This window comes from Diceros bicornis, chromosome 1 (assembly GCF_020826845.1).
Source record: "Diceros bicornis minor isolate mBicDic1 chromosome 1, mDicBic1.mat.cur, whole genome shotgun sequence".
NCBI lineage: Eukaryota > Metazoa > Chordata > Mammalia > Perissodactyla > Rhinocerotidae > Diceros > Diceros bicornis.
In genome coordinates this window covers 9,523,760-9,551,488 of record NC_080740.1, presented here as the reverse complement: position 1 = coordinate 9,551,488, position 27,729 = coordinate 9,523,760, and the positions used below count along the sequence as shown (strand labels likewise).

The following is a 27,729-nucleotide window of genomic DNA, read 5'->3' as shown; positions in this document are numbered from 1 at the left end:
ATAGACGAGGAACTCAGCCTCAGAAGGCTCAGGAGCCCACCCTAGGTTGGAGCCACTGATGGCTGGGCCAGGTCTCCCCTCAGCAGCTTTTCCTCTCTCCACAGCCTTTCACAAGCGTTGAGCTGCCTTTAGATGAACAAGCTGTTCGGGCACTAGTGAGTTCTGTGCGCCTGGAGGTAGTCAAACATGGGCTGGGAATGTCACAGGAAAGATTTAAGCACTGGGAAGAGAGTGGGACCAGATCCTAATGGTCTTAATATCTTTTCCCCCAAATTCTCTGATATTCTAGTGCCTGCAACATGAGCTTCTTCTACACTTTTTTTCCCCCTGAATTTAGAAATAAAGGAATATCTGAAGGAGCTCATTGCTATGAAGATGACAATATAGAAGAATACGAAAAGAATTAAATGAAGAGACTAATGAGATGTTGAGAATTCAAGAAAGGCGAAGTTTAATTTGCATATAGGCATACTCCACACCTCACCCAGCAAATATCAGGCCATAGCACAAACCCCTCTGTCGGAATCACAAATGTCAGCTGATTTCCAAAGTAACTGGACACAAACGATACGCTTCTCAAAGGAACACATGGGTTTGTCCATCACACACACACACAAATAACAAAGAAATACATTTAAATCCTCTGCAAAAGAGAGATGAGGATGGTAATCATGTTACCTCACATTTGGACAGCACTTTACAGTTGGTAGCTGAACCCATTTTGTCCTCATGACAGCCCTGTGAGGTAGGCAGCACAGGAATTAATATTAACTCCATTTTGCAGATGAGGAAACTGAGGCTCAGAGAGGTTTCAGCACTGGCCTAAAGTTGCCCAGCTTGTAGATGTAGATCTGGGCCTAGGACTCAAGGCCAGGACGCCTAGTCCAGTGCTCTTTCACAACTGCCTTTCTGGGGAAAATAAAATGGGTTGTGTAAAAGACAGTGGTTCAACATCAATAATAGAACTATTACTTTTCTTGAGAAGATGAGGTCAACACAATCAACAATAATGTTAATGTCATGCTGTGTGGCAGCCAAGATGAATACGTCTCTGAATTATTCACATTGTTATACCTACAACAAAATGGTTGTTTTCCTACCTTAGCTCTGCCCTGCCTTAATTTAAGTCACTAATAGGCACGGAGAAATGACACTCTGATTAGATTTCACTGACTCAAGTATTAGTACCAGGATTCATACAGTGGCGTCTGTCATCCAGCCATTATTTAAATTTACAATCTGTTGTCTTACTGAAATGAAAATGAATTATATTCATTTATTCTTCTGGCTGTGGACATTAGCCTGGCTCCATTCTTTAGCCATAAATAATATGTTATCTTTTATCCCATTTCAATAGTAGTAAAAATGGTAAACTTTACAAGGTGGATAAAAAAAAAATCTTACACTTTAAAGTGAAAGGAAAGACTTTTTTCAGAGAAAACAAAATCAAATTTTGAAAAGTTAAATAAAATACTTTGTTTTAAAATAAAAGTTAATTTTATTGGGAATAACCCTTCTATCGCATTACTCTTTTTAGATAAGAATTTAAAAGTGGCCCGATCAATGTCACCCCAAGGTTTTGCCCCGTATAAAACCATGAGAGAGGAAAAGGTGCTGGTCCATCATATACACGCTCCACACTGGAACGTAATGGATTGTTCTCTTCCAGGTTATTCGGTATCTCTGAGTTTCATTTGTTTTTAAGTAGTACTTTAAGATATACTGAAATTTAACAAACAGTAATGGGGACTTTGTGTGAGAGCCACTTGAAAATATTGCAACAGTAGTTTAAAATTCCCACTTTAAATTCCTTCAGAGAACACTAAGGAAAAGTGACAACATTCAACTTCATGCCTGAATCTGTCACATAATATATTGGCTTAAGTAAGAGATTTGTCCCTGTAGCAAAACTGGATGTCTTAGTTAATAACCAAAGGCATCCTCTAAAAGCCCTAAGATAACTTCATTGACAGCACAAAATGTGGGTATTCATCTGAAAGCATGAAATTGGATTTTACTTCTATTTTCTAGGTTAATTTTGCAATAATGTAAGTGTTTGCTACTTGGCCGTTGGAGGCTGACATCCCATCTACTCTTAGAAATGGGTCTCATATAATGGAATACAGGCGGACACAGCTGGGAGTGCACGCTCTAACAATACACACAAAGCTTGAAAGGCAGAAGAGGATGGGCACTTTAACAATCAGAAGAAACATGGCAAACTGCTCTTGGGGATTTTAAATGTGACCAAATTGAGGTTTTTAAAACATGTGCATTCCTATTCCCGCTGGCCCAGAAATGGTGCAAGTCGTCAAAGGAGCTCCCCTGGAGGAGGCATTCTTTCTCCTGCAGCTCCAGCAAGGCTTCAGACTCCGGGACTTGGGAGGTCCGTGTAACTCGCAATAAAACGCTGACAGCATAGCAGCTGACAGTGCCCACCGCTGGCCCCGGGGGCGCTTCCAACATTCTGCAGGAAATAGGTGTGAAAGCTTTGCCACTAGTTGAGGAAAACCTGCCTTCCCGAAAGGGGAGGAGCATCTGGAAATTCCTCTACCTCCTATCTTTCTTTAATAAGAATGGCTGCAGTGCCTCTGGCACATTTGGGTAAGAGAAGTAAGAGTCCAAACTTCCAGGGAAAGTGCACTCAGAACCACCCTCTCCCCTCTAGAAGAACTTGGGGACACCCAGGCCGAGTTGAGTGCGTTGACCTTTCCACACGTTTTGTTTTGCCTGAAACTCCTATGTGTGGCCCTTCACTGATTTGCCCTGGTTTTAGTTCACTTTCCAAGACTATATTTTTGAGCCAAGAAAGTTAACCTTTCCTTTCCTTTTCTTCTGCGAGACTTTGAGGTGTTTGATGCAATGGACATATATTAGTTCAAACCCTCAGTTTCTGAACACTGAGAAATGAATTGCAAGTTATGCATCGTTAGGATCTAAACAACACATGCTTCTGATCATGCATCAAGATGCATCAACCTCTTATTTGAAACGAAGAAGAACAAACAAGCAACTTTTTTTAAAAAAGAAAAATAAAGCATCCATAAGTAACCCTCTTTGGGTTTAGTGCTACACTGTTGGCTAATATGAGCTATTGGAAATATTTTTGGAATGGTCTTCAAATATTATAATATTTTCTTGTACTTACTTGATATTTCACTATAGATTTATGTACAGAGATGGCCCTTACCGTGCAGCAAAAACATACATTCTCCACCTCTATGGTACATTATCAATGCTAGCACTTCCACTGGGTCTTATGACCCAGCAAGTTGAATTTATTAGTCAGCTGTTAGCTCTAACAACATAATTAAAGTACAAAGAAAGAGGGAAAACAGCCAGACAGATCAATTGTTTCACTGACAGCATCAACACGCTTCATGCCTCTAAGAGAAAATGTCAGGTGCAATTCAGGTAACAATAACTTTGTATTTTTTCTCTTCCTTCTTTTAAAGCAGAGGTCTCCCTGAGAAGAGAAGAGGGAGGTAAACATGAGATAGCCCTATATCTTCGATAACCAACAATCCTGGGAAACGTGAGGTCACTCCCCAGCCTAGGGTAGCAGGACCCACTCCTGCATTAAGTTTTGTGACAGAGAGCTGTTGAGTGGCTGGGCCCATTTCCCACATACTGACAATATTTTCACTCAGAAATATCTCGAAATTTACAAACAAAGATGACTGGGGAAGAACTGTCTACCAACAGCACACAGAAGTGTGGGTTTTAAAAAGAAAATCCCACTGAACAACTTTTTAAAAAATGCAACCGATGTTCATAGTGAGCCGAAGAATGGTTTGCGCAAATCAGAACAGATTCCCACATTACTATGAGGGGGGTATCTTTTCAATTCACATCGAAACCTGCTCCTCCCACCGCACTCTGTGGCGTTCTGTCTTATCCCACAGTTCGGCCGGTGAGGTGCCCGGGGCACTCTTTTGCAAACTCTGCACCTGCCTCTGCAAGGGCATTGGCCTCTTGGGCACCACAGCCACAGGAAGAAGCCCCCACCACCACCTCAAGAGGGCCACTGGCTGGAATCCCGAGGGCACAGCCCACTGAGTTCTTAATTAAGGAAGTGTTACATACAGTCCACTTGTTTTTCATCCTGTCTTTAATGTCCTGTTGCCTAAGGACTGAAAAAGCAGTTTCAGAACATGCTATTCCTCCAATATAAATGTCTATGATGCACTGAAGACCATGCACATGCTGTAGACTGAAAGTGCTTATGTGTTAGTCCATCCCTACAGAGGAAGCCTCGGCTTTTCTGGAAGCTTGTAACAAGGGAAACGTAAAGGAAGCAGTTAAATCCTAGGAGGATATTGGTGGGTATACCCAGGCCAGTAAAGTGGCAGAGAAACATCACAGGTCTTTTCCATGGATCCTTGTCCCTGAGTTCTAACAGAACATGTGGCAGGCTTGAAATTTATCTTCTTACCTGCTTCATTACAATGCCTACCAGCATCTCCCATCTTACATTCCCTTGTGCAAAACATGCCATCAGCTTTACCAAATAGCAATCTTTTCACCTTCCCACCCGAGTCTGTCTTTGACCCCAAACAGCTGGGCTCCCCTGCCTGGAGACAACAGAAGTCCAGTTCGGTTCTGGCTTCTTCTGTGGACAAGGGATACTGGCTTCGTCTCCATCCCCGGTCCTTGCTGCACCATGGGAGGCATGGCATGCACAGTTCTGTCCATCCTGCTTTCCATGAAAATTCGATGGATTCAGGGGCAAGGCCGAATCCTCAAGCAGGGAGCCGAGGTTCGATTTTTAGCGACAGCTCATACAGCGTATCTTCATCTATGATAAGGGCTTTGTCAAGCAAGTACTGAGTGACCTGGAGAAAAAGGGAAATCCTGGCTTTTAGTTCTTTCAGAACACCAGTATGTACATTTTCTGAATGGAATCTGACACAATTCAACATTTTCTCTTAAACACTGAAAAATTTCACGTAACTAAAAAGAAAATCATGAATATCTTCTCGTTGTAAAAAAAAAAAAAAATCAAACGTCTCTAGTCCTCTCCCAACTCCCAACCCCAGGCACTTCCCTCAAAAGGCACCACTGTTTACATTTGCTTTGTATTCTCCCAAATGTTCTACTGTCTTTCCAGATGTTACATGCACTTACAGAAATCTTTCTTCCCCTTATAATCATAAGTGGTATCACACTGTACATTTTATTCTGCTTCCATCTCTTAACTATAAGTCGTGGAGAGCTCCCCAGGCCAGTACATAGAGCTCTAACTGTTGGACAGTATGACTAGTGTGACATATCAGAGTTTATGTAATGCTCTCATATTGAGGGATGCTTAGGTGCTGTAAATATCTGGGTATTACGCAAAGCTACAGTGAAATCCTTGCTAGCCTGCTTCCTAGTGCTCACGTGTGAATGTTCCTCTTGGGTAGACAGGAAAGGAAATGAAAGGAAATGACACCGAAATGAGAATGTTGGGGCATGGGGTATTTCCATGAAACTATTTCTTTATTTTTATTGAGATATAACACACACAAGTAAAATTAATAGTTTGATCAGTTTTGACAAATATATACACCCATGTAACTTACATACATATCACGATACAGAACAATTCTATCACCCAAAAAGTTCTCTCATGCAGCTTCCCAGTCAATCTGCTCCCAGCAGCAACCTCTGCTCTGATTCCTACCACCACGATTCATTTTGTCTACTCTAGAACTCATGTAAATGGAATCATACATATGTACTCTTTTTTTTGTGTGTGAGGAAGATCGGCCCTGAGCTAACATCTGCTAATCTTCCTCTTTTTTTTGCTGAGGAAGACTGGCCCTGGGCTAACATCCGTGCCCATCTTCCTCTACTTTATATGGGACGCCGCCACAGCATGGCTTGACAAGCGGTGCATTGGTGCGTGCCTGGGATCCTAACTGGCGAACCCCAGGCTGCCACAGCAGAGCGCGCGCACTTAACCGCTTGTGCCACCGGGCCGGCCCCTACATGTGTACCCTTTTCCGTCTAGCGTCTTTCGCTCAGCATAATGTGTTGAGATTCATCTGTGTTGTGGCATGTAGCAGTAGTCTGTCCTCTCATTGCTGAGTTGTATTCCACTGTATGGATACACCACAATTTGTTTATCCATTCACTTATTTATGGACACCTGGGCTGTTTCCAGTTTTTGACTATTATTAAGAAATGCTACGGGGCCAGCCCTGTGGCTTAGTGGTTAAGTGCTTGAGCTCTGGTACTAGCGGCCCAGGTTCAGATCCCGGGCGCGCACCGATGCACCGCTTCTCCGGCCATGTTGAGGCCGTGTCCCACATACAGCAACTAGAAGGAGGTGCAACTATAACGTACAACTATCTACTGGGGCTTTGGGGAGAAAAAAGGAAAAAAAAAAAAAAGGAGGAGGATTGGCAATAGATGTTAGCTCAGGGCTGGTCTTCCTCAGCAAAAAAAAAAGGAAATGCTATGAATGTTTTATACAAGACTTTTAATGGGCATGTTTTTACTTCCCCTTGGATATAAATACATAGGAGAGAAATTGCTGGGTCATAATGTAGATGCATATTTAACGTTTTAAGTAACCTCCAAATGACACAGTTTTTCAAAGTGGTTGCACCACGTTACTCTCACCAGCAATGTATAAGAGTTCTGGTTACTCAGTACATGAATTTTTAATTTTAAAAGATGATGTAAAATGACCTCCCAAACTGCTGTACCTATAGTTTGTGAGAGGATCTATTATCCTATACCCTAAGTAACGTTTAGTATCATCATTATTTTAAAATTTTGTTTATCTGAAAGGTGAAAATGATGCCTCATTATAATTTGCATTTTTTTCTTCTTACCAATGAAGTTAAGCATTTTTCAAATGTTTATTGGCCATTTTAATTTTTTTTCTGTGAGTTACCTGTTCATAGCTTTGCCAATTTTTCTATTGAGTTGTTTATGCTTTTCTTATAGATTTATAGGAATGCTTCTAATTCTGTCTCTGTTTTATATGTTAAAAATATTGTCTCCTCATCTTTACTGCTTGTATTTTGACTTTTTAAATAACTGCCTTTTGTCATATAGAAGTTTTTAATTTTGATGCAGCAAACTTTATCAACTTGTTTTTTACAGTTTTTGCATTCTGTGCTTAAGAAGGTCTTTGCATCCAAGGGTCATGAATATTTTGTCCTATATTTTATTCAAATAATTTAATATTTATTTTTATATTTAGGTAATGAACACATCTGGAATTTATTTTTGTGAATGGAATAAGATGGAGAGCCAAAATTCCTATTCCATTTACTGAATGGTTAATTTCTTTCTGGTACTTTCTTTAAATGCCCCCTTTATCCCATATTAGATTTTCATATAGACAAAATCTGCATCTGAACTTTATCCTGCTCCACTAAATTTGTATTCTTGTGCCAATATAGTCCTGTTCCATTCACTGTAGTTTTAGGACATGTGTCTGTATCTCGTAGGGAAAGCTCTCCTTTACTCTTCTTATTTTTCAAAGAGTCTTTTTCTGTTTGCCTATCTAAGCTTCCTTATATATTTCAGGATAAGCCTGTCAAGTTCCATAAAATAATAGGGAAAACTGGCTCTGAGTTATATGGGAATCTTCTGTACTACCTTCTCAAATTTTCTATAAAGTTAAAAGGATTCTAAAAAATAATGTCTATTAGAAAATGAAAAAAAAAAGAAAAAAAAAAACAGTTCTGGCTGGGATGGAGAGAGTAAGAGGGTAGATGATGTGAGATGAATCTTGAAAGATGAGTAGGGGCTACATAATGCACTACTTCTTGGACACATCAAGATTTTTTTCTTTCTTTATCCTAAGGGCAATGGGAAACCAATAAAATATTTTATGCAAGGGGCAGACATACTCCACTTTGTGTTTCAGAGAGTTCTATCTGGCTGTAATTTGTAGAATGGATTTTGCATTCTAGAGTGAATGCAAGCAGCCCAGGTAACAGATTTTGGTAGTTTGGACCAGGGGTGGTGGTGGTGTAGACAGATTCATGAGAAATACACGATGTAAAATTGATAGAACTTGATGATGAATTGATGTTCTTTTCATCTTCTTTCTTTTTTTTTCCTAATCAGAGTTGCCAAAGATTTGTCTCTTTTATTGGTCTTTTCTGTGAGTCAGCTTTTGGTATTACTGACCAACTCTACTGCTGCGTCTCATTCATGAATTTCCACCTTTTTCTTTATTGAATTCCCTTACAGTCACAAGATATTACCTTTGGCTGATGGTCTATTCGGTAGGAAGTCTGCTGGAACTGGCGTACCTCTCTGATGATGTGTGATATCTAACGGAGAAACAACAAAGGCAAAGGAAGTACTTGCCTGTATTGCAGCACCTTCTCCCAGGGCCTCCCCGGAGGAGTCAGTTACCTTCTCCAGGGAGGCAGCTGGAGCCCTGCCCGACCATTCTCTATGCCCAAGGCTTTCTGGCCCCTGAATGAGCCACATGAAACACTAACAGCAAGAAGATACTGAATTCCCAATCAAGGAAACAGCTGGCACTGGGTGGCCTCGGGCGGGGGAGTGGCGAGCTCTGAGTGCTATGGTCCATGGGCTCCTCGCTTCTAACTTGGTGCTCAGAACCCAGCTGTCCAGCAAGAAGCCTTCAGCATCTGTCCATCACTGGTCAGTCTTAGGAAGTCACCCCGGAGGCTTATCCACCACCCATTTTGCCCAGACTGCAAGCTGAAATGACCCTGCCAAAAATCTCCTCAATCAGCCAACATCAGGCATTAGACCCAGTGTCCACCACCTCTTCTACAACGAGATTAAAAAGCAAACAGTGACTTTCTTGACTTAGCCTCTTCTCCATAAGCCACTGAAGTCACTGAAACAGGCTGATTATGAAATTATCACCTACCATTCTCATTTTGGAGAAATTGACAAGGCCTTCCTCAGTAAAGTTTGGTGTTCCTTCTTCAATAAACGCCAGGTCTGTCAGGTACATCCCCAGATAAGGAACAGCGGGGGGGTTACAACTGCAAGACCAAGAGGTACTGATCTCACGCCCATTCACACAAACGCTGACGTCCCTCCCCATTTAAACAGGGAGCAACTGTGCTGCTTCAACCCTGAAGAACGAAGTCTTTTAATTCCATTTTCAGAAGCACACTCATGATATGCACAGTTTCAAATGCATCTGACAATAGAATATAATACAAAATTATAGCCCATGCTTTCCCGTGTGTTTGAGACAATAGCACGTTCAAACAGGATGTCTTGTAGGCAAATACAAAACATTTGCCAGCAGTCCTTGTTTGCAGTACTTGTAAACTGGTGACACTTCTCTAAGGGGTAAAAACAGACAGAAAACCCTCTGCTCTCACCTCAATAAAGCGCAAACATTCAGCCTTAAAGAACTGGATGGAAAAATCAATGTGCTTAGAGATTGTAAAACTTGTTTTAGTTAGTATGTAACTGTTTTAGAAGATACAGACTTAATTAACATCACAACTGCACACCAAAGTGAGACTTTGTTTTTTTGGAAGGGGGATGCACTTGGACTTCTCAAAGAGCCCTGAGGCTGAGAACACGGCCTTTTGATCTGCAAGAACTGGAGTCGAGACCTAGCTTGACCCACTTTCTAAGGGATGCTGGGCGAACTCTCTGAACCAGTCTCCTCAACTGTAACATGGAGACAATAAAACTTATCTCTTTAGTTCGTTGTGAGGCTTAAATAAGACACATCAAGCATTTCACATGGAGTCTACCATTTGGTAAGTATTCAGTGACTAGTTCTTGTTCTATTGTGGTTGTTGTTACTGGGAGTCTTTCTCTCACTCACGGCATCACAGGACTAATGTTTTCCCAGAGTGAGTCAAATACATGTGGTAGATCATAAGAAAACCAGCTGCAGACAGATCTTCTTCTCTCTCTGTCAATCTCTCTCTCTCTCTCTCCCCCTTTCCCTGTGTGTGTGTGTATGTGTGTGTGTGTAGAAAGAAGGAATGATCCAGCAATAAAAGGCCAAAAATAAATAACAATAGCCAATAGCTACTGGAATATTTAAATAAAAAATCACAGTAAATCATTGTGTTTAGATTACAAAATACCAAATCAAGAAACATTTTATAGTAAAAGATAGTTTGATTGACTATGGTGATATTTTCTTCTTATTTGTAATACTCTGTATACCGTGGGTATATCTGTAAGACACTTTCTGTATACACAATATTCTAAATGAAAAGGAAAATCAGAAAAATACCTAGGTGATGGAAGTTGTTTCCCATTTTTTTTTCAAAGCAAAGTAGGAGGTAGGCCATTATTTGTATACTATACAAATTATTTAAATATACTTTTGAGTTATGAATAATTTAACAATTAAGATAAACATACTTTTTAAGGGTTTCTCTGAGATTTTTAAATCTTCCTTCAGATGAAACAGTCTTCTGAAGTTTGTCCATTAGAGCTTTTGTCTAGAAAGAAACAAATAACTTAGTACGTCACGAAAACACTCTTATGGTCTGATAAGATGGGTGAGTTTCCTAAAGATGCTCAATTCTCTTCTACAGTAACATGTGCCAGACTTTTGTCATGTGATATAATTTTGTGTGACTTAATCTGACTTTCAAAGTGTAGACGTGGGGTATTAGGTTTAGATTAGATGTTAAACAAAAAAAAGAACATGTGGAGAAGAGAAAGTGATTACATATCATGTAGCCAAAAAGAGAGGAAAATGCATAGAAAAGAAAAATTGAAATGTATGGGAAACTTAGGGACTTAGAAAGACAAAAAGCACATGTTGAATGTGGAATCTTAAAGGAGAGGTCTCTTGTCAGGGAGTTTTCATGATGAATCTTTGTGAGTGTTGATTTCCAAATCCTCAAAGCACATATTTGATTGCTTGGCTATTAACCAACCAATATCCTCTACTCCAAATCCTTTCTTTTGTGATCATCTTCATCAATTTGTTAGAAAAGTATAACTCATATTTACCAAGAAGTAAAATTGTTGACATTGGTCTGAAGTTTCTTCCATGGACATGGGAGAACGGTGGGGTGGTCCTTGGGAATGATGACCCACTCCCAGTAATACCCACCCTCAGTTCTGGTTCTGAGGACTCTGGGAGAAGACAGCCAGCAAGGCTTGGGCAGGGGTAGAGGGTTGGAGGGATGAGATGGGGCCAGGAAGGCCTCCTGCCTGGCACAGGGCTGGCCTTGGCTCAAAGAAGCTGCAGAAATACCGTCTTCCCTACAGCCACAGACCACATTTGGTGGGCTCCAGACTGCATACTCTACCAGGCCTTCTGGATGTCTCTCAGACTGGACTCAGATCTGGAGAGGAGACAGCTACAGAGCATATGGTGTTACCAAAAGTGTCTGAAGCTGGGCATATCTACAACCAAGTCCTACCTACCGTGACTAGACTAAGGCGCTGGGCCCTGAAGGATAATCCATCACCCATGCTAAAGCCACTTTGAGGGACCCATACATGTGACTGAAAAGGTATATTCCATTTATTGCCTCTACAGGTAGTACATTCAAAATTTGAAAAAAAAATTTCAATATTAGTCTTATCATCCCTATTGCATAGTCAATTCCATTATCCTAAACCTGCATCCTATCAAAGACATTCATACCACTTAAGTCAACTACAGGGAAAGCCTAATGTTTTCGTAAAGAGGATTTAAGAATCCCTTGGTGCCAACTTCAGAGGAAAAGAGAAACAGAGAAAGGAGAAGGAAAGAGAAGGCAGAGGAGTGACCTACTGACTTTGATGAAGTATGACATGTGTGTGACAGGATAATATGCTCTTTATATCCACTGCCCAATGGCTGTGGCCACCACTGTGTTAGGGGGAGGCAAAACCTAGCCACAAAAAAGGTATCCACGTTCAGCTTCTCGATTCCAATATAGCTGTTTGAAGCCCATTTTAAAAACAGTATTCCAACACCCATTCATCATAAAATCGATCAAAAAACTAGGAAGAGAAGGTAACTTGCTCAATTTTATAAAGAGCACTTACAAAAACCTACAGCTAAGACCATCCTTTCACCAAAGGTGAAAGACTGAATGCTTTCCCCTCAAGATCAAGAACAAGGTAAGAATGTCCTTTCTTACCACTCTTATTCAATATAGTATTGGAAGTTTTAGCCAGAGCAATAAGGCAAGAAAAGGAAATAAAAGACATACAAATTGGAAAGAAAGAAGTAAGATTGTTCCTATTTGTAAGTGACATAATTGTCCATATAGAGAATCCCAAGGAATCTACAAAAAAGCTCCTAGAACTAATACTTGAGCTCACTGAGGTTGCAGATATAAGACCAACACACAAAAACCAACCACAGTTGTATATACTAACAGTGAACATGCGAAAACCAAAATTAAAACCACAATAACATTTAAAATTTCTGCAAAGAAAACTAAATACTTAGGCATAAATCTAACAAAATATATAGAAGACTCATACATGGAAAACTGCAAAATGATGATGAAAGCAAAGAAAACCTAAATAAATGGAGAGACATACTGTGTTTATGGGCTGGAAGACTCAACATAGTCAAGATGCCAATTGTCCCCAAACTGATTGGTTTAATGAAATTCTAATGAAAATCTCAATAAAGTCTTTTTTAGACATAGTTTTTATTCTATATGGAAATTCACAGAACCTAGAGTAGCTAAAATAATTTTGAAATAGAAGAATAAAGTGGGAGGAATACAGAAAGAACTTTCAACTCAAAGGTAAAAAAACAAACAATCTAATTGAAAAATGAGCTGAAGATATGAGCAAACATTTCATTGAAGAGGATAGACATGGCAAACAAGCACATGAAAAGATGTTTAACATCATTAGCTATTAGGAAAACGCAAATTAAAACCATGGTGAGATATCACAGTGGCTAAAATAAAAAATAGCAATAACCAGAAACGCTGGCAAGAATGTGTGAGAAACTCACTCACACATTGCTGACAGGACACATTGCCACTCTGGAAAAGAGTTTGCCAGTTTCTTATAAAACTAAACACACAATTACCACAAGACCCAGCAGTTGCACTCTTGGGCATTTATCCCAGAGAAATGAAAACTTACATTCACACAAAACCTACACATGAATGTTCATAACATCCTTATTTGTAATAGCCAAAAACTGGAAACAACCCAGATGTCCTTCAAGGGGTGAATGGTTAAACAAAATGTGGTATATCTATACCATGGAGTACTACTCAGCAATAAAAAGGAATGAAAATGAAGTATTGAAACATGTAATGACTTGAGTGGATCTCAAGGGAATTATTTTGAGTAAAAAAATAAAGGCAATCTCAAAATGTCATATACTGTATGATTCCATTTACATAACATTTTTGAAATGACAACCTTATAGAAATGGAAAACAGATTAGTGGTTGCCAGGAGTTAAGTGGCTGTGGCTGTAAAAGGGTGGCATGAGGGATCCTCATAATCGAACTGTTCTGTCTCCTGACTGTGGTAGTGGTCACGAGTCAGTCCAGGTAATAAAAGTGCATAAAACTAAATACACACATACACACATGAGTACATGTCAAACTGGCAAAGTCTGAATAAGGTTGGTGGATGTTAATGTTAACTAATGTTAATTTCCTGGTAGTGATATCATCTGTAGTTTGCAAGATGCTACTATTGGGAGACACTGGGTGTAGGGTGTATGGGGAATCTCTCTATTATTCCTTACAACTACATGTGAATCTACAATCATCTCAACATTAAAAGTTTTTCTTAAAGGGTATTTATAAAAGCTGTGGCTTTTATTTGCAAGGTCCAGGTTTGTTCACAGGAAAAGATTTGGTGAGTTCTAGGAGGCCAAATTTGGGCTCCTCAGAGCACTGCATTTTTACTAAGTAATGAGGAGGGTGGATGGAATTAAGGATATGACTTAGGCTTGGTTTCTTGCTACACAGCGAAGAGTTAAAAAGACTTGGAGCTGGACAAGAAGATAGAACAAGGTAAGAAGTAGTGTCTCTGAGGGGGGCTTAAATCCTCAGAGAGCAATAGAAACCAGATAGTTTTGAGGAAATGTTGGTAGAATATATGCTCTTCTTCCCGCCTGGAACCCGGAGGCGGGCACCCTGCAAATGTCCTTCACCAACTTTGGGTGGTCTCAACAAGGCAGGCATAGTGGTCTCTGGAGGAAGGTTAGGCAGAGAGGGCCTGGCATAGACCCTCCTAGCCTCTGGCACCAATGGGCCATGGAGAAGCCCGGAAAATTCCCCAAGGTCCTTTGAGAGGGCCAAGGTAGTTATCTACTAATGAGGAGTTAGCTTGCCCACCAGGCATTGCCAAGCAGCAGGGCAGCCTGCAACAGAGGTCAGACACACCCCACCTCAGAGGATCAGCAGAGCCAACGAGAGCTGAAGGGGAGGCGAGGTCAGCCAAGCTCCCTGGGTGAATGACTGTGCCCGTTCCTGGGAGGGATAGGTGACCACACGAACACCGGGCACAGGCAATTCACGGTGGCCTGCAGCCAACGACCAAGCAGCAAAAGGCAACAACAGGAGGCCAGTGGGTACACACAGCCTCCCACAAGCTAGAAGAGGTCCCCCCCCCAACACCCACCAACACCCAGGAGGAAGGCCAGGAGACAGGGCAGGGGGAAAACTGTGACTTAATTTGAATCTTTAAATTATCTGAATGAAAATAATAGGCATGAACAAGCTGAGTCCAATTAAAAGAAAATCATATTTTTACACATCTAAGTCATTATGCCAAAACTTTACATCAATGACAAAGAAAAAGGTGATGTTGAGGCCCTTTGTCCCTGGTTTTTGGCCCTAAGGCACCTGCATTCTTATTTCGGGGAGAAAGACTGGACCCACCAGACATCACGTGTTCACATGGAATCACTGTGCCCTCTCTAAGGAATTCGGGAAACAATCCTGACTGTGAACCACATTGTCTGAGGTTGTTCCCAAATATGTTATAATGAATGTTTTGGGTTGTATTTTCTTTTCTTAATTAACCGTTTAGAAATGCACATGAGTGGAATCAATTAAGTGGTAAGAATACAGTAATTACCCACATTGGCACCTTTCTTTGGCAACTGAGCTGCTCAGTTCAGTTAATTATTTCCTGATTAGAAACATGTATCTTGGCTCTGGTCTCCCAGCCTCTCCTCCTCTCGGCAGCGGGATGTGTCTGTCGCACGCTGACGCTCACCTGCTTGGACACCTTGGCCCAGGTTTTCTTCAGCCTGTAGATGGCACTCCTGTTCAGGGCCGAGGTGATCTCCAGCACGCCGTTGTAGTTGTGCAGGCATCGGCAGATGTCTGCCACCGCCACCCACTTCTCAACCGCGTTGGCCCGGGAGCTGACGTCGGCATAATTCATGATCTGCGAGGCCACCAGGTTACTCATCTGAGATGACAGAAAAGCCAAGAGAGGCAGCTCAGAGCCAATGCAAGCATTTAGGCAAAATACCTGAATTACCTGTAGAATCGTCAGGAAGGCAGGGTGCTGAGGGACGTGGAGATCACAGTCCATATTTAGACATCAACTTTCTGAGGAGACCAAAGTCTGTAATAATAAACTAACGAGCACCTGTTCATCCTCAGCATGAAGAGAGGGCTTGTTTGGAATCAGCTTGTTAGGGGAAGAGGTGACTTTGTTAACCAGTGATTTTGATGAAGGAGTTATTTCCAATGATTGTGGAGGAAATGGAATAGAACAAGCTAACCCCGGAGGAACGGCAAGCTTTGCAGATCGTGGGTTTCACTTCTTGGGGCCTCTTCACATGCTCCTCGGCCCCCAACAGTGTGGGAATATTCGCTCTAGGAAGCCTCACTTCACAGAGAAAGAAAACACATTGACCCCTAATCAAACCGAACTCTAACCCGACCGACGCTCAAACCAGAAACACTTAGGTGCAGGAGAAGACAGGACATTTCTCCTTCTTATCTTGCTGAAATGTTTCCACCAGCAGTTAAAAGGACCTACAGTTTCAAGGCTAAGCACTGTCACTCTATTAGTGAAAGCCACGAGAAAAAGAGGCAGATAAGAAGCTCAGCACTTAGAATATGGAAAGGAAGAGGGCAGAATACGATTGATTACTAACAAAGGGAATACGGGGTCCATAATCTTATATCCATACACTAAATCTGATGGGTACACCCCTTCTTTGATAATTCCTTAAGTATTTTAGATCTCATGGTGCCTCAGACTTGTCACTGTGCATGTTCATTAAAAAAATTATTTTCTACTGAGCACCAAGTATGGACCAGACATTCTCTCATGTTCTGGGAACAGGAAAGACAAATCCATCAGCATCCCTGACCTTAAGGCACGGAGCCGAGTTAGGCGGGAAGGTGAGGGGAGGCAGTCACAGACAAGGAAATATCACACAGTGAAAGGCAAAGCTAAGTCTGCATGGAGGGGTGTGAGAACACGGAGGCAGTATGGGGCGTCTCGTTAGCAGAGAGGGGGCTTGTGGAAAGAGGTCGTGCCTGTATTGAGTCCTAAAGGATGAGCAGAAGTTAGCCACTGCTTTCAATCCAAGTGAAAGAGGGCCTGCAAAGGGACGGAGGCGAAAGGCATGGTGTGCTGGAGGATCCAGCAGCTGTCTGAGGAGCATGAGGTGTCATGAGAGAGAGGATGAGAGGTGGGCAGGGCTCTCACAGGGCAGGTTGAGCAGCTGGGACCTTATCCTGAAGGTGAGGGGAAGCCACTGACAGAATTTCATCAAAGAAAGTCATATAATTAGATTTTCCTCTCAGAGAAGTTACTCCCACGACGCTGTGTGAGGAGTGGGTTGGAGGGCAGAGAGGTGGCAGGGGGGATGGTGAGTTAGGAGCTCCTGGACAAAAAGGATGACAGGCCAAATCAAGGTTACAGCACTGGGAAAGGAGGAGAAAGAAGAACGTGAGATGTACGCAGATTGAGCTTCACTAATATAGTAGGGGGTGAGGTGGGGCGGGTAAGGGAGAAGCAGGAGCCAAAGACGACCTCTAGATTCCGTGCTTGGGTGAGTGCGCATTCAGTGAGGCCATCACCCAAGACTGAGAGCAGAGAGTAAGATGAAGACGCAGGCCTGGCAGGTTTGGGAGCTGCTGAGGATAAGTTCCATTTGCAACCTATTGAGGGCACAGGGCAAGTGGCTATCCAAATGGAGACACATGGGTCTGGAGCCTGGGACTAAACATCCGATTTGAGCGTCCATTATATCTCAAGTGTATACGACACAGGCACTAGAGGTTGACTTTCCACAGCAGGGGCTCTGCCCTCGGAGAGTGGCCTAGATGAGCCATGTGTCCTGTACTTTAGGCAGCAGTGGCATCGATGCTCATTATGTGGTAACATTCAGCATATACGTACTCCACAGGGACCCTGTGCAAACCACTGTCTTGGGAACGTACGCTGTTGATTTGTATTTTGATTTTGGATGACCTATTAATTTACCTACAGGGTTCCTGGTAGTCTTTTTTTTTTTTTTTTTTAATATTATCATTATTCCTTTTGCTATAGTTTAGCGGAACTGGAAAGGGAACCTTCCCTTTGCCTGGATAGACCTGAAGACCCTCCCACTTCTGCAGCTCCACCACAGGACTAAGACCATTAGAACAGAACCAATTAGAATTGGTGAGTATAAAAGCAACTCCACCTTACTGCAGAAGAAAGCAGGGCGGGGAGATGGACCAACAGCTGGTCACCATTGCACATGGCCACAGCAACACTGTAATTATGCTTAGAGGTCCCCAACCCTGGAATGTGACCTGGGCTGAGTGTTCAGTAATGAGGAGGCATTGCACCAACCCAACCTTACCGTCACCGGCACCCCCAGGGGCCAGTGACGCAGGTGCTGTTCATTCTGTTAGAACTAGTCAATCTATGACCACGAGGGAATGATGGTTATGACAAAAATAACAGCAGAAACCTGTGCATTATTGAGCACTTACCAGATTCATGCACCATAAAAAGTGAATCTCTTATGCCTGCAAGTTAACTGGAAGTGACTACATCACTGTGAGCCCTTAGAGAAGATTTAAGCTTGTTTTTAACATTCCATTAGTTCTAGTTAAAAAGTGGGTAGCAGACTTGCTTCACAGAGAAGGAGTCTTAAGCCCTTGATATTCATCTTCCTGTGACACACCCAAGGTGTTATTTTTATGGTTACTCACATCATTGAAGTGTTGGCTGGTTTTCATAATGTAAGGTGTTCTTTCATTTTTATCCAGCTTCATCCACCCCTGCCCAAGAAATTCTCTGAAAGTTCAAAATGAAATACAACACCAATTAAATTTTTTTCAATGGTGCCTATGACCCTGAATAATTATCATGACTATTATATATGTTAACCTAGACATTGCCCAACACCTCTCAAGTGAATTTCAGCTCAACTTGAGCATTTCACCTCTTGATGCCAAAAGATTCTTCAGTTTCCAGTTTTCTCTTATAAACATCTGGAACTTTGTCCCTGTTAGGATCATTATAAAGGCTTCTCTGATGCTGGAAAACAATGACCAACTCAAGAGGAATAAAGAGATTAAGCACTAACTCAGAAACCAAGACTATTTCCCTGGATCAGCTTAAAAAAATTTTAAGCCTTAGCAGAAGTTCCAAAAAATTCATCACTACCAGAAATGTAATTAAGAACAGCATGTTTTCCTCTGCTTTGCTCTGACATTCTCCAGGAGAACATCAATTTCTCGGGCGGGAACTTGCCTTTGTTCCCTCAGAGCCGGGAACAGTACATGTGGTAAGGGCTGAAGAAACACACACACACTCCTGTTACCACTCTCAGCCCATTCCTCTGAAGATGGCAGTTACAGTGGTGGGAGCTCAGCCTGGTGGAAGGTCTGTCTTTCAAATAATATGCCTGCTCCTTCACTTCACTAATGAGCAGGTCACAGATCAAGGTAAGCAAGGGACAATCAAGATGGAGCTCTGGGAATTATTTTGTAGAGGCGTTAAAAAAATAACTTGAAATGAAATTACTCTGACACATTCTTAATCCAGAAAGATTGACGGAGTCCCTGTGCAAGGTTCTTTGTCCCTCGATGTTGGTGGTACTGCTGCCATCCTGCAAGGCTGTTGGAGACAAAGGTGTGCCAGTTCCACGGATGAAAATGCCTGGTGGATGTTCACACCAGCACACAGGGCACAGGGAGGAGAGGTGGAGAGGGTCCCAGAAAGAGACCACATCAAGGGCACACACGAAGGTTTGGGCTTTGCTCTTTCTCCTCCTCCGTAGAGGTCACGTTCTTCTCCCTCCCAGATCCTCACTGTGCTGCAGGGTAATCAGGAGGTGGTGGCAGGGCAGCGGTGGAAGTGGGGGGACAGGAAAGAGGCACTGTGGTTCCTAACTCAAGTCTTCAAATAGACACAACCATTGCAGGCCTTTCGATCCAAGTTGGTTTAATCTACAAACGCGGAACCCGCGGATACGGAGGACCAACTGTATTTCCATATCAGTATTTCCAACATAAACTGGAACCAAAACCGTCTTAGGGTTAAGACTCACACCTCTGGGCACACACATCTGCCTTAGGACTAATGTCAACTCTAAGTGGGCTGGCCCCGCCTGAGAGGGCCCTGCTCTTGGAGGGCAGCACTCACTCGTAGGGAATGCTTCTGAAAACGATGTGGTCCAGGAGGGTGATCTGCTCCGCCAGCTCCATGGCTGACAAGGTCTCAAAGCACTCAGCCTTCGGACAGTCCATCTGCAAGAGATGAGGGCAGAGAATGAAACATACCTTGGAGCAAGGCTCCCATCAGCTCTCTGCAGCTGCTGAGGTGCAAAGGCCATCACGGAGTCCAGCTGTGAAAGCTCAGAAATATCAGCCACCATTAATATCATGGACCCACTGCTGAACCCCAAGCCGGATGTGTTCATCTCACAGAGCTTCCTCAACAGGACATCTCGTCAAGTACTCAGTTACCAGTTACAGGCGTTCAGCTTGCCCTTGAGAGGTAGTTTGCACATAATTGTGCTGGATAAGACTGTGGCTGAACTTACCAGTTGAATTATATCCTCTAATTTTAGGTGGATGTCATCTTGATCATCTTGTGAAAGGGCCCTAAAAAAAAAAAAAAAAATCAAAATAGCCTCGATGAAAAGAAAGCAGACATGGTAGGAATGAAATGACAAAATGCAGCTGGGTTTTCACTAGGTGGAAAGTTGGAGGGCTCAGTCTGCGAGACTGTGCCGCCAGCTGGAGGCTGTGGAGACCTGAGCTGGACACAGGGGGTTGGGGAAACAGACAAATACGTGAAAGACACTGGAGGCTTATCAAGAGAGCTGACTTGTAACAAGGAGCCAACTTGTTACATCCACGGTTGTGAATCAAACACGGACCATCAAAGGGAGACTAAGGGTGAACTGGTGGGCTCTGCGCTACCAAGAGGATCTACAGTTGAACTCGGACATCCTGTGAGTCAGGGATTCAAATAGGATGAGTGACGGGGGACCGGCCCGGTGCACAAGCGATTGGGGTGCACGCGCTCCGCTGCGGCGGCCTGGGGTTCACTGGTTCGGATCCAGGCACGCACCGACGCACTGCTTGTCAGGCCATGCTGTGGCGGGCGTCCCATATAAAGTGGAGGAAGGTGGGCGTGGATGTTAGCCCAGGGCCAGTCTTCCTCAGAAAAAAGAGGAGGATTGGCAGATGTTAGCTCAGGGCCGATCTTCCTCACACACACACACAAAAAACAAATAGGATGAGTGTCCCATCCACGCTCCTCTCGCTCCTAACTTGGCCCTTCCCCGCTGACGCTGAAGCAGCAGATGCAGAGCCACCCCCACCCTGCGCATAAGTAGACCGGAAGCTCACAGAAGCTCCTAGGTGGCAAGAATTTGAAAATTGTGAGGCAGAAGCCAGCACGTAAACCGCCCCCCTTGCTTCCCTGATGGACTTGCCTGAGACACACGTGGTCCTGTATCCCCACCCACGGTGTTCTTCAGCTCTCAATAAATAGTTTTTTTGATAAGTGAGGAGTGAATGAATGAATAACACAGAAGTTAATTAATGCTGAAGTGGGTGCTGGTTTCCGAGTGGGAGCGATACTTCACGTCCCACAGAAGTTCAGAGTCCAGGAGAATTACACTGATTATATAACTTGCCATCTGGGCCAAGCTTTTTAAGTTTTCCCAAATGAAAGCACAATCACGTATTAAAAGTATTAAAATATCTGTACAGTCCTTAACCATGTAGCCTGTCTACTGGAGGAAGAAAGAAGTAGTTACCATATGGTAAAGGAGGGATTAAGGCAAAAAAAAAAAACCCCACGACTCTTTCCCCAAAGACTGTTAAATCACACCTAAGGATTACACACAGGGGATAAAGGTGACTCTTTCCCAAAGTGTGTGTCATTCTTTCCACTGTAGTCTAGGTTCCTGGAGAGAGGTCGGTGGCCACATAACTCTGTGTACCCGTGGAAAAGATCTTTTTTATGAGGCTGGGCAATATTCTTCCCTTGGAAAGAAATGGTCAAGAAGTTAGTTTGCTTCTCTCAAATGTTCCTCTCCTCAATGATTTTACCCAATGTTCCAAGACACACTCCGGTCCTGTTATCTAGCATTTTCTCTCTTCACAAGAGCCGTGTTGATGCTGCCTGGGGCTTTCTGATGTTTGGGGGTGGCCTTTTCATGACCTGAGCTCATTCCAGTTGACCATCCAAGAAGTCAACCACTGTTTCTTTTCATTTTGTGGCATTAGTTTCCACAAAAGACTCTATGCAGCATAGATTCAGAAGCCACCTAGTTAGACAATGTTGGCGGGGTGGTATTTTAGAAATATAAAAGTCTTGAGCAGAGGGTTTTGTTCACAAACAGGGCAACAAACTACCTATGTCAGTTAAGCTTATTCATCACCAAGTAACCCTGTGCAACTGTGGAGGCAGGTTCATCATAGAAAGCTTTCCCTTTGCTGTATTAATGTAATATACGTTTAAATACGTGTTTCACGTTTACATCTCACTATTGTATGACTCGAATACATATAAATCTCTAATGTCAGGGCTACATTTAACTACAATATGGTATGCTTTTATCTCTCACAGCAGTAACTTGTATTCACTGGGAGGAATGTTCAGAATGTTCCCCTTCTGATGTGAAGGCCCCTCCCTCTACCTCTGGTCCAGTTCCAATACAGGAAGGATTTCCTTCCCGTCTTCTGACTTAGAGCTTTGATGAACACTCCAGGGTCCTGGGTCTCCCCAACAACTATCAGTCAGTAGGATCGGTTTAATAACTGTGCATTTATAAAGAAACACCAGATAAACTTAAGAGGAAATGAGATTATCCAAGTTTTATGACTGGGAACTTCCTCCTTCAATTGTAGAAATCAGGCAGTCTTAAAAACAGAGCCAAGAGCAACCAGCCTCTGTCCTTGGCTTGGCCTATGCTCCCCGGGCTGCTTGCTCACCACTGCCCCTGGCTGGCTGGAGCCCGTGGCGTGGCCCGCCTCAGACCCTGCTCCTCCAACTCAGCGGACTTTGGGAATAGTTTAGTCTCCTGCTGCTTCACCTTCTGGGACCTGCCGGACCATCTCCTCCTTCCTACCCTTTCTCAAGGCTGGCTTTCCTTCCCTCCAGGCTCTTCTGAACCCATTGCTACCTATGCTCTAGTACATTAAACAAAGACAGATGTCCGTAAGTGCATGGAAACCTTTAACACTAAAGTCTCCTGGCCTTGCCTGGAAATAATTCACTGTTTGTTTCCAAATTAAGGAATGAACTAACAAGAAAATCTTTATAATTTTCAGAGTTGTTAAATAATCCTTTTGATTTCTGTTTCTTTCTTGTATACTCCATGATGTTTTTTTTCACAGAAGGATTTCATGAAGGATGGCATTCCTTCAGTTGAAGGTTACATCTAGGTCTTACTTCCTACTCTACTTTTTAGTCATTCTGATATGATTTTAAAACATTTAAATATATAAATTTCATACGTATAAACATAAATATCTGATACGGCAAGTTATCAAAGACCCTAAGAATTTAACGTATCTTTTATTCCTCCTGAAATCACAATCTTATGTGACAGGGCAGGGACGCCTTACGCATAGCACAGGTGGAGTGAATTATTTGGCAAGGGAAATTCAATCAAGGATCAGGAGCTTTCTTGCATCTGGATTTTTTTGCACAAATCTATTTATTGGCTTGTTGGGAAGATAAGTTAGTGTCCCAGAGACCCAGGTGACCCAAACTGGGACTCAGGGTCTGGCTGTCTGCTCCACTAATAGGCTGATGACTCCGCTGGTATCTGTCTGCTTCGGTTGATATGCTCAGGGCTAAACAAAGACTTTTGTTTTATTTTGGCTTCATGGGAAGAAAGATGGTCAGAGGTGGGAGAATGGATGGGGTATTGTAACATCTATTCTCTGCTTGGCTCCTTGGGTGGATTTTGAATGATAGTGAAAGGTGTGGAACAAGGAGCCAAAGGCACTGATTTCACAAGAGACTGAGACCCTGACTGCACGAGGCTGCTCTGGGGCCCAGGCAGCACAGGGGTGGGGCAAGTGGCCTCCTTTTCAGCTTTTTGATCAGGAAATGGTGGCTTCAGAAGACTGTCAGGCAGCATTCTCAATAGAAACAGAGGCATTCACAGTTGGCACTGACAGGGTCTCTCCCTCGAGTGGCCTGGGGGCCATGAACTTGAATACAGATGCTGAGGCGGTGATCAGGTTTGTTCCTGAGCACACATTTCTTGGGACTCTTAGAATACTTTGTGAAGACTTTGCAAGGGACTAGAATTTTGGGTGGGCAGCTAGGGACACTCCATCAATGAAATTGCTTTTTTGTTTTGTTTTTTTTTTATTTATTTTATTTTTTCCCCCCAAAGCCCCAGTAGATAGTTGTATGTCATAGCTGCACATCCTTCTAGTTGCTGTATGTGGGACTCAGCCTCAGGATGGACGGAGAAGTGGTGCCTCGATGCGCACCCGGGATCCGAACCCGGGCCACCAGCATTGCAGTGCGCGAACTTAACCACCAAGCCACAGGGCCGGCCCTGTTTTGTTTTTGACTTCCTTTTTCTTTTATAAAATAGCAGTAAGTGGGTCATGACTGTGGGGTTTTTTGGTAACAACTTTATTGAGATACAATTCACATACCAAACAATTCACCCATTTATACTGTACCTTTGAATGATTTTTTATTGTATTCACAGCCTTGTGCAGTGTTGAATTGGCTTTTAATGTATTCTATTTTTGTATAGACAAGGTGATGAAGCCTAAGGAAAGTTGAGTTGACTAAGATCCAGCCTGGTTTTCCTTGGGCCATATCGCCCGGACGGCAAAACTATTTTTCCCATGGGCTGCTGTCCGTGTTTTCTAATAATAACAACTGTGGCAGGAATATGAGTGCTAATTATGTTTCAGCATTGCGTTGATCTCTTTACACATATTATATCATGCAGTCTTCACAACAACCCAATGAGGAAGATAGGATTATTAGCCCCATTTTATAAATGAAGAAGCTGAGGTTCAGATTGGTTAAGAAACTTGACCAAGTTTAAGAAGCTGCGAAGTGGCTGAGCCAAGATTTAAACCTGCGCCATCCTGCGAAGTTAGAGTCAGACTCCGCTGTATTATACTCCCAGGCTGTGCCATCTACTAAAACGTCTATTCCTTACCATCATCCATCTCACACCTCTAATTTCGCAGGTCATTTATCCAACAAAGAGAATTTGCACGTCTTAAGCCTGATGAACAATAAAGACCTGGGATGGTGAATAGGAATCATCTTAAGCGCCAACTTAACAGTAGTGTCAGTCAACTGAGTTCTGTGCTTCTTGGCACGGGTGGAAAGCTCTCAGGATTGATGGGTCATGTCTGGCATGGGTGTTGTGAGGGGAAGGCAGCCTGAGGGCTCCACGTCCCCAATCCTGACAGTCTTTCCCGCATTTCCCTGACAGCTATGCAGTCAAATGTCTCTGGAAGCTCACACTTCTAGAATGTAGTTTTCAAATATCAGTGTTTTAAATACAAAGAGCATAATAAATTGTTTATATGAGGAGAAAAGGAACAGTAATCACTCACAGACATAACCACGCATCCACTGAAACCAGGTTTTACCTGAAATATGTATTTACAACTTTAAAATCTGAAAATAAACATGGTAACAGAGTCCCTTGGCTTACTTAGCTGTTTCCATAGAAGCGAAAACGTGAAGAAGGCCCTTAACAGTTTCCTAGGGTGGCCTTAACAAAGTACTACAAACTAGGTGTCTTAAAACAACAGAAGTTGATTGTCTTAGAGTTCTGGAGCCTGGAAGTCCAAAATCAAGGTGTCAGCAGGGCTGTGCTCCCTGAAATCTGTCAAGAAATCCTTCCTTGCCTTCTCCCAGATTTTGGGGGTTTGCCTGCAATTGCTGGCATTGCTTGGCTGCATAACTCCAATCTCTGCTGCCATCCTCACATGGCATTCTCTCTGCGTCTCTGTCTCCACACGGCCATCTTCTTATACAGACACCAATCGTATTGGATTAGGGGGCCACCCTACCCCAGTATGACCTCATCTTAACCAATTACACCTGCAATGGTCTTTTTTCCAAATAAGGTCACATTTTGAGTTACTGGGGACTAGAACTTCAACATACTTTTGTGTGGGGGGGAGGTGGGGGAGGGCAATTCAACCCATAAGAGCTCCTAAACCAAAGAAGGGGCTGGCTATGAGATCTTAAGCTAATGGGGCTAAGAATGACTTATGGGCCAGATGCTAAAACATTGCAGACCCAAATCTGGCATTGCTGAGTTAGGCAGGGACTTCCAAAAACATGGTGGACTGAACTAAAATGGACTCCTTTTCACACACAAGCATTCTAGATAAACAAGAAACAATATTGCCAAGCTCAGAAGAAAGAAAGGATTCTTTCCAGAGGTTGCAAATGAAGAGGGAACCAGAAGTCAGAATAGTAAAGGAGTAGCAGGCCCTAGCATGTAGATGCTGGGCTTCCCACCCCAAGCAGGGACCACCACGTGGCCATGAGTGAGGTGGAAAGCTGTAACTAAAACGTCTGCACAAAGCCCTGATGGCTGCCCTCCTCATAGAGAGGACTAGAAAAAATCCACCCTTCAGTTCAAAAAGTTATAAGATGCTGGGTGGACAGACACAAACAAGTCTCTAGTGAGAAACCCAAACTTTAAGCCTTTATCACATAGATGTGTGGGGTCCAAATTTATACAACCTACATGATGTGGAAATCCTAAGCTGAGAAGCTGACAGTAAAATTGGTCTAGGATCAGTGAAACAAGCCAAAGAGAACACACAACTATTCTGTGGTGGCACCTCCACAAGCCAGGGGCACCAGACTCCCACAGAAACACTACCACCCTACCCATAAACGTGAGCTTACGATGAACGATTAGAACCCAGGTGAGGAGAAACACATCTCTCTGCAGTGCCTGCTGGACGTGCAGGAGGGGACCCTCAAGGCTTCTGCCCCTTCACTTTTGGTTCTCCAGCCAACCACTGACTGCCCACATGAAGAGGAGTGACTGCACTTCACACAATGTCACCCAGTCCAAAGCCCTTCCTGAGGCAGCAGACCCCAATACCCCCCCAGGAAAGAGAAGACGATAGGTAACCCTTTACCAGGGAGACCAGAATCCCTGCTGCCCCCAGGAGTCTAAGATGTATCTCCCTGGTTGTCTAGGATCTTATTGTCCTTGAACACAGCACAGATCACCCAATGTGCTTCAGAGGCACCTGCCATTGCCTTTACCTCAGGATATTCGCTGTGGCTTTCCTTTCTTGGGGAAGGAGGTCTGGGTCTCGCAAAACTTCTTCTAGCAAATTTAGGACGTTCATCTTTAGTTCGTTGTTGAGTTCGAAATCCTATAAAATAAAATGGATCTTTTTAAATTTTAGTTTTGAAGCGTTTAGCTCCATGACACACGACACCATTCCTCATGATAAATAGATACATGCGTCCCTCGACCTGGAACACTGTGCCTCCACCCCACATTTATTTCTATTCATCTTTCAGGTCTAGGAGGTCACACACTTTCTCCCACGAGCCTCCCTTAGTTGACCCGGTGGGGTAAAGAGCTTTGCCTTGGTACTCCCATGGTGCCCCCATCATAACCTACTCTGTTGTAAGGGCCAATTGAATAGTCCGGTTTCCCGCTGGACCGTGAGTGAGATCAGTAACTGAGGCAGAGCAATAGTTCTTTCAAAAAAAGATTTGTTGGAAGAACAAAATCTGATATTTGGGCAGAGACTTGAATGAAGAAGTTCAATACGGACACGCTCAAGGTTAAAGACTAAATGACACTCACACTGAAGGGGCTGTGCCCAACAGAGGAGGGACACTGAAGGGGCACCCACTAGGCAAAGTCAGGACAATACGAGCATCAACATGAATAATGAAAGTAACAGGTAATAACCAACGGAATCAAAAGAACCTGCAAATCCCTACTGATGCTCGCGAACAAACACATAAATAGTAAATACATACAGAGGGCGGAAGAGAAAACTACTTTTTATAGTGGAATTCCAACTAACAAATGCGAAGGAATACGAGAGTTAGAAAATCACCATTTTTGACCAAAGTAGTAACAACTGATTCAGGCAAGGATCATGAATGGATGCTAAAACAGCAGATGAAATCTAATGGGGAATAGAACTAACAGTGTCAGAGTTAACTCCGCCCCCCAACCAGAGATTATTTATTAATTACAAAAGGAGAATCTGGCAGAAACCTCCTTAACCAAGTGATCACAATTACCAATAATGGAACCAACCAACACCATGCGCCTACTCATGCAGTGCTCTGTGAAGAAGCATCTCTCACTTAGTATTTTGGCCCAAAATGCATAATTCCGATG

General features: G+C 43.0%; 1 protein-coding gene across 1 annotated transcript in view; it reads right to left on the bottom strand.

The window, feature by feature from the left end:
* Nucleotides 1-1,517: 1,517 nt before the first annotated feature.
* The window catches only part of RASGRF2 (Ras protein specific guanine nucleotide releasing factor 2), a 214,842-nt gene continuing 188,630 nt past the window's right edge, over nt 1,518-27,729 (bottom strand). Inside the window, exons 19-27 of the mRNA XM_058523902.1 lie at nt 26,625-26,737; nt 19,918-19,978; nt 19,518-19,621; nt 18,080-18,164; nt 15,126-15,323; nt 10,333-10,412; nt 8,858-8,975; nt 8,214-8,282; nt 1,518-4,835 (exon numbers count right to left, since the gene is read on the bottom strand). Of these exons, the coding sequence (XP_058379885.1) occupies nt 4,743-4,835; nt 8,214-8,282; nt 8,858-8,975; nt 10,333-10,412; nt 15,126-15,323; nt 18,080-18,164; nt 19,518-19,621; nt 19,918-19,978; nt 26,625-26,737 (921 nt within the window). The 3' untranslated portion in view covers nt 1,518-4,742. The remainder of the gene's footprint in view (nt 4,836-8,213; nt 8,283-8,857; nt 8,976-10,332; nt 10,413-15,125; nt 15,324-18,079; nt 18,165-19,517; nt 19,622-19,917; nt 19,979-26,624; nt 26,738-27,729) is intronic.